General features: G+C 41.7%; 1 protein-coding gene across 10 annotated transcripts in view; it reads left to right on the forward strand.

Moving 5' to 3' along the window:
* Positions 1-6,108, forward strand: part of Pphln1 (periphilin 1) — a 306,142-nt gene extending 300,034 nt beyond the window's left edge. For all 10 annotated transcript variants that reach the window (XM_023723545.1, XM_023723541.1, XM_023723542.1 and 7 more), the window contains one exon: positions 4,297-6,108. In XM_023723545.1, the coding sequence (XP_023579313.1) occupies positions 4,297-4,488 (192 nt within the window). In that variant the 3' untranslated portion in view covers positions 4,489-6,108. The remainder of the gene's footprint in view (positions 1-4,296) is intronic.
* Positions 6,109-7,345: the final 1,237 nt, after the last annotated feature.

Raw genomic sequence — 7,345 nt, forward strand, 5'->3', positions numbered from 1 at the left:
TTTTTTTTTTTTTTTTTCTTTTCAAATTTTTTGGCAGAATCAGGGATTGAGGTCAGGCCCTTGCGCTTGCTAGGCAAGTGCTTATCTTACTGAGCAATCTCCCCGGCCCCTTTTTCCTGTGGTCTTATTTTTCTAGTTTTTAGCTTAGATTACTCTGTATTAGATTATTAATAATAGATTATCAATATGTACACTTAACATTAAAAGTTCTCGAGTGCTTTTGTGGCACTGTACAAATTTCGTGTGATGTTTTAAATTTTCATTGTCAATTCAAAATGTTTGCAATTTTCTTTTGCAATCTTGTTTTGACCTTGTATTATTTAGCAGTATGTTTAATCTTCAAATATTTAGGGATATTCCAGGTTGTTTTTCTATTGTTTGTTTGTTTTGTACTAGGGATAGAACTTGTGTTTGCCAGGCAGGTGCTATGCCGCTGAGCTGTCCCCCAGTATTTTAATCCCATTTTTACCTAAGAACATACTTCCGATAAATTTGTTAAGATGTGTTTTAACTTGGTGACTGCCCACCCGAACTTGCAGAGTATGGGGGGGCCCAAATGGGTTTCATTTGGGTCCCCATGAAAGGGTCTGCTGGGCTCTGCTTTCTCGGGAGGCTCCAGAGAGATGTTAGCTTACGTTTTCTCCTTTCCGCAGACTGCCTTCCGCCGAGGAGTTCTAGCTCCTGCCTCCCTCCGTCTTTAAGCTCGCCACTTAACCTTCGGTCTATTGCTCCTCCTTTAAAGACTCTTCCTCCAGTGGGCCGCCTAGGTGGCACAGGAGAGTGTTCCCGTAAGGCCTTAACAGAAATCACACCTGCAAGGTCGTTATGCCACGTGAGGTGAAGTGAGCACGGACTCCAGGGATTAGGGCGTGAACACCTTGGAGGCGAGTTTACAGCTGTACCCAGTAGTAGAATTCAGATTCACACTCAGTAAACACCATCTTGGGAACCACTTTGCTATTTTTTCTGCCTTTCCTGCCACCTCACATATCTAAATGTCTTATGCTATATTTTACTGCATGTGTTTACCTGTCTCACTAGGCCATTAGCATTCTGAAGCAGGGCATTCAGCGTTTGAACCAAATGAGATAAAATTATGTGGGATGAGGAGACCCCCGATGGCGCGCGTCTGCTAAGTTGCCTTGCCTGTAATGTATGCGTTGCAGCATGACTCAGCTCCACCAGTGCTGCAAACTACTCTTTTCAAGTTGGAATGCATATAATTTTGATTTCTTTTAACACGCAAAAATGGCATATTTGACAGGTTTTGTGTCAATAAATATTTCAAATAAAGGAAACTGCAATTATGTGGTGTTTTGTTTGTTGAGACAGGGCCTCTTTATGTAGTACAGCCTGGTCTTGAACTCATTACATAGCCCAGGCTGGCTTGAATTTATGGCGATTCCCCTGCTTCAGCCTCCTGGCTGCTGGGATTACAGGAGTGCGCCTCCATGCCCGGCTACCATTGGTTTTGTTTCGCCAGAGTCGTTTCCAGTCATCTGAAAGCACAATTAATAGAAAAATACCTTCATGGTTTATTTTATCCTATTCCTTTATTCCTAGAAGTACGTTTGTGAGAATTTAACACTGGTGACTGTAGTGAAGAAGTGTGTGAAACGGATAGTTTTTCCTTATGCTGGCGAATTTCCTAAGTTTTTGTGCAGCTCTGGACTCCACCCAAACTTAAACCAGCTTCCCGCTTTGGTGAGGTCCAAGAGCAAGAAGAACAGCAGCAACAGCAAACCTCCCTGTGTGGCCTGTAGATCGCAGATGCCCTTCCCAGCAGGGCCCGTAGGCAGGCAGGCAGGCAGGCAGGCAGGCAAGCACTTCCGCTGGTAGCTGCACCCTTCCTGTGAGGATTGAGTTTACTGTTGAACAGATTTCAGAAATAGGTTTGGGACAGTTTTGAGTTGTATTTATAAAATGTTAGTGGGTGAGGTCTTCCTTGAACAAAATCTAATTATTTCCTGTCTGATACCTAGCCAGGGCATTTTAAAAGATGTTTTAAAACATTTTCCTCTAGTAGACTTAGATTAATTTTAATAGTTCTGGTTGTTTTTGTCAGCCAGTGCACATGAATTTGTCTATTTTCAGTAGATAATTTTAAAATGACTTTCAGTTGAAATGTGTATAACAAAAACTAAATGTTTGTAGTATCTTGTCCCTAGAGTGATAGTACTTAGCAGTTTAAGTAAACGTACAAAAAATTTATTTTGGTTTTTAAGTAAGCAAATCTGTAAATAATACAGGAGCAGTAAAGGGTTACAGTTTAGGAAAACAGCAGATTTACATTAAAGAATTTGCAGGTTAATTCACAGTGTAACATTATCCTCATCTAGTACATCTGTTATAAAAAGGCCTGTAAAACTTAGGCCACCCACAAAGTGGTCTGCCGAGGCCTGCGGTGGTGGTAGAATGCTGTTATTATGTGGGCTGACTGGTTTGGGAAGGAATTCACCTCCCCTAAGCTGCACTGTCATGGTTCTGGCTTCCCCCACAGGGGCTGCAGCCACTTAACACAGGTTCCTTGGTAGGCTGGTCCTGGGTGTCCCGCTGCCCCGTGTCGTATGTGACATGGCATGAATGGTGTCTGTCTCTAGTTGGGTTTATCAGAGTATCAGCATCCGTTCTAGGTCACGTAAGCTTCAGGATAAATTGGAGTGAAAGGTTGGTTTAAACTACTGAATTAAATATAATAGCTATTACTAGTAAATGTCAACCATATTTAGAAAAAATGTGTATGTTATTGCTGAAAAGGCAGCTGAGGCTTTAAGTGCTGCAATTTCTGAGTCCTTGGAAGAACCTCCCTTCCGTTTTCTTGGGGCCTGTGAACTCTTTTCAAGACCACTGACTTGAACTTCATGTAATTCAGCATAACGCTGAGAATCAAAATGAAAATCCTCAGATAACTAGTTTGAAGAAATCAGACCTTCAGCTGTCACAACTAACACTGACCCTTTGAGGAATGAAGACTGTTGCACACTCACCTAGATCTCAGATCACTCATTTAACTTTTTCAGAATGAATGGAATAGTTTTTAGAGAATAATGCTGATCGTTACTGTTACACTTGAAAAATAAAATTAATATAACAGATTTTTGACTTAGATGATTTGTATTTCACATGTTTATGGAGGCCTAATGTGTCTTTTCTTAAATATATGAACTTTTGAGTCCAAAGAAAAATGGCATAGAATTCTAAAATTAGTTTTGTGGTGACAAATTAAGGTGACATTTAGTGTTAGAGGAAATATAACAGTTTGGGATAGGAAGTAAAAAGTGATGAAAATTATAACCACATTTTGAAGTTAAAATAGATGCATTGAAACAGGAATACCTGCACACATTACATATGTCTCCTGTGTATTTCGATAGATAGGTAGGTAGGTAGAGATGGAGAGAGACGTGTGTGCATGTGTGTCACACACTCTTGTGACCGTGGCCCTGCTGTGCTAGGTTCATCCGTAGGTGAATATTTCTAACCTGAAAGACTTGTTTTTAAAAAAATGTATTTGGTTCTTGCAGGCTCTCACTTTGCAGCTCAGACTCATGGTGATTCTTTTGCTTTCAGCCTTCCCAGCACAGGGATTACAGGCCTGCCCCAGTACCTCTGGCCTCTGGCCGCCTTAGCGGGCCCTGAGCCCTTCCTCCCCCACAGCATGTGGTTCCTGTGGTTGCTTAAACAGGCGCTTTAGTCTGCTGAGCTGTGTCACCTGCCCCATTGAAAGGCTTTTTTTCCACATAGACACTTTGTATTCTCTTTGCTGCTTGTTCCAGCAGTAGTGGAGAATGAACCCAGGGTCTGAGTCCAGACGAGTGCTCTGCACTGAGCTACACCTTCCGCTACCTCGGCATTCTTAGAATTATCTATTGTGTGTCAGACAATTGCAGATTTGTCAGCTGGTTGTGATTCACTTAGAGAATCTAAAGTTAGAGCTTTAGAAACTTTTTTCTTCCAGACAAATAAATGAACAAAGCCGCTCATGTGCCCTGCCTAGCCGATACCCTTTCCACTTCTCTAGTTCCATGTCCTCTAAATAGACCGCTGTATGCCACACTGTGCCCCCGAGTCAGTGATGGGCGGGTTGGTGTGTTGTGCTCTTGGGTTGGCAGGGCTCCTGTGGGAGAGGTTAACCACCTCTGACACCAGCGACCAAGGCACTGTTACGGAAGTTCAGCTGTCTTACTGTGTCTTCTTTTTAGAGTTAAGCATTTTAATTGTTAGTTCAGTTAGCTGAGTATTTTGCTAATTATTTTCCCCATCAGTTAACCAGAATGTGTTTCATCACCATTTTAGATCTACCGACAAGACTGTGAAACTTTCGGGATGGTGGTGAAGATGCTGATTGAGAAAGACCCTTCCCTAGAAAAGTCTATCCAGTTTGCCCTGAGGCAGAATTTACATGAAATAGGCGAGCGGTGTGTTGAAGAACTGAAGCATTTCATTGCAGAGTATGATACTTCTCAAGACTTTGGAGAGCCTTTTTAGAAGACATAGTATAATGGTTAGGCAAAAATAAATGTTTCTAGATTTTTTCCCCCCTGAATTGTGTAAATCCTTAATGTGTGAAATTTTTGTCATGAAGAGTGATGAGTTTTCAGTATCAAACATCTAACATAGTCTGTTTAAAATATTTTAATTAGAATTTTCTCTACACATAGGACCTACTAATCCATATTCACCTTCCACCCCCAAAATGATGTTCAGTTACTGTTTAAGCCCCACCCGTAATGGGATCAAACTCAGGATCTTGCACGTGCCAGGCAGGTGCTTGCGCCCCTGAGCCATCTCCTTGGCTGTGGTGTAAGCGTTGCAGGGCTGTCTCACTCGCCCAGGCTGCCTAACCTGCGATGTGCTTGGTCACGTGAGTGTAACACTCGGGTTGGAGCTCATTCCACCTGAACAGTAGTTGTGTTTGCACTTTTCAGAGTGGGTGGTACCAGGTGACAGGTTGGAATTTGGAGTTTTGACTTTTATTAACTTGTTGCCTGTTTGTCTTAGGCCTCCTAAGTTTTAATATGCTGAAGTACACTATCATAATAAAGTGAATACTTTGGTATCTTAGGAGATATTTGCTTTGAGAATAATTCTTAGTAATAACATAGCACTTAAAATCTGAAAGACATCAGAATAAAACCTTTTCTTAGAAAATGATCTCCGTATGTCTCTTCTCCATTTTTAGGAGAAGACACATATGGAGATCACTTAGCTTTAGCTCCTAAAGCTCTTAACTACCCTGATGTCTTTTGAAGGGGTAATGTGTTTGAGACAGAGGGTGAGGAATATTAGAAAACCCCTGTGATCAAGTGGGGAAAACCTTTAAATATGTAAGAGTGCTGGGGTTTTGTTCTTGTAAGCCCATGCTGTCTCAGAAGGATGAACACATTGCAGGAAATCATTTACAGATATTGGAAGGGTACTTTGTGACCTCGTGACTGCTGTGTTCGGTGACCTTGGGAGGCATGTAGTCTTTCCTAAGTGTTCCTGCAAACCTGGCCCAGCCTGCCATGCCTCACCAAGCGGCGTGGGGCAGTAGTGCTTCTCCGCGCTGGCACGTCACAGTCACTTGGGACTCCTGGCTGGACCATGGGTGCTTCCTTTGTTTCCTGGGCACTGAGCCAAAATGTATCATTTTATGGCATCAGTTAACAGGAGACATTAAAAATCTTGTTTGTCATTTTGATACCCAGTTTCTCCTCTTCCTGTCCGTTTCCACTCTTTCACCATTACTATCAGTGACCTCACGACACTGTCTACAGAGCTGTCCCAGAGCACAGGAAGGTTATAGTAAAGGTGGGAATAGCGGTGTATTTTAATGGATCGTATCCCTCAAAATATGCGTTATGCTGCTTCACAAATTTAGAAACGAATTTAGGGCAAAGTTTAAATTTTCAAAAGTTTTGTAAGTGAGACCATCTTGCATTTTTAGTACTTATCTTTTATAAAACACAAGCCAAATGAAAACCCATTATTATTTCTGATAGTCTTCCTTAGTGTGAAGACAGAGAAGGTATATATGTGTACACGTATTCTAGTCCCAGGATTCTGTTTCTTTGGTCAAGCTGCCACAAGTTTAAAAATATAAAAACTGAGAAGCTACCAGAGGCAAAGGAAAGTCTTGCTAACACATATTTATACGTAGGTTCAACTGGTAGTTGTTTCTTATTTTCCCTTAAGTTACGTTCAGCATGTGAAGTTGTTCATAGGATTGCTTTCAGCATTGTCGTGCTAGGCATGTCAGGTTTTTTTTTTTGTTTTTTTTAAAAAAACGTATTTTAAAGCCTGATGGTAGGTAATTCACAGGAGTAGCAGTATGTATTTTGCAAAATGTTCTTCTTGGTTGAAGAGATTGTAGATTATATCCATTGCTTTTGCATATACCTAGTTGTGATAAAACTGTCATTATCTTTCCATAAAGCCTTGATGATCAACAGGGGGAAGCATATATTGTAAAGCTTATGAATTGTGAAGGTACAAAATAAAGCAACCACATTTAAATAGATTGTCTCTTGTTGTATCTGGCTTATGTGTTTTGCTAGAATGCAAATGTAAAGTTTATTATTCTCGACTACAGAATTATTATTTATGTCACTTAGTACCAGATAGAAACTTTGAAACTAGTAACTTTGGTGATGTAAAGAATTTTGACGATTTAAGGAGTCCTGAGGAGCAGTCATACTAGTGAAAGGTGGTGCCTGCCTGTGTTCTGCGATAGTTGTGTAGTTGTGAAGCTGTGTGTCTGTGGGGTTCTTCCTGGAGGGCAGGCAGCATGTAGTCTTAGTACCTCCAGTTCTGAGCAGTTTGGAGCCTTGTAGGAACTCTTGATTTGTCAGCTTGAAGGTGGCTTCCCAGAGGATGTGACACTTGACCCTCAAGCCTTGGAAGGATAAGATTTTTTCAGGTATAGGAGATACCCAGGAGCCCGAAGGGTGGAATTACATAGAGAGAGGTAAGTCTGTGTGCCTGAGGTGGGCTTGCAAGACGGTGGGGGAATGGGGGCAGTTAAGGGAACCAAAACATTTCCAGAATATGGTTCCGTGAGCTGACAGCAATTAAAATGCAAGGAAACAGCCTTTTCTAAGTTTGCTTAAAAGCAAGGCAGATGTACAAATCTCTTCTGCTCCCAACTTTTCCTGTTTTGGGGCCTGGGAGATAGCTCAGTAGAGGCCTGAGTTCAATGTCCGGTTCCGGGGGGGGGGGGGGGGCATCTAAAACTTTTCCTGGCTTAAACCTTGAACAGTGTTCTCAGCAGCTTAGGAAACAGCCTCTTGGAGCAGACTTCACTCTCATAAATGCATGTTTGCAGTTTGCTCCATTCTGAACCCCAGGATTGCTGCTCTATTGT

Source organism: Octodon degus, unplaced genomic scaffold (genome assembly GCF_000260255.1).
Source record: "Octodon degus isolate 3935 unplaced genomic scaffold, OctDeg1.0 scaffold00100, whole genome shotgun sequence".
Classification (NCBI taxonomy): Eukaryota; Metazoa; Chordata; class Mammalia; order Rodentia; family Octodontidae; genus Octodon; species Octodon degus.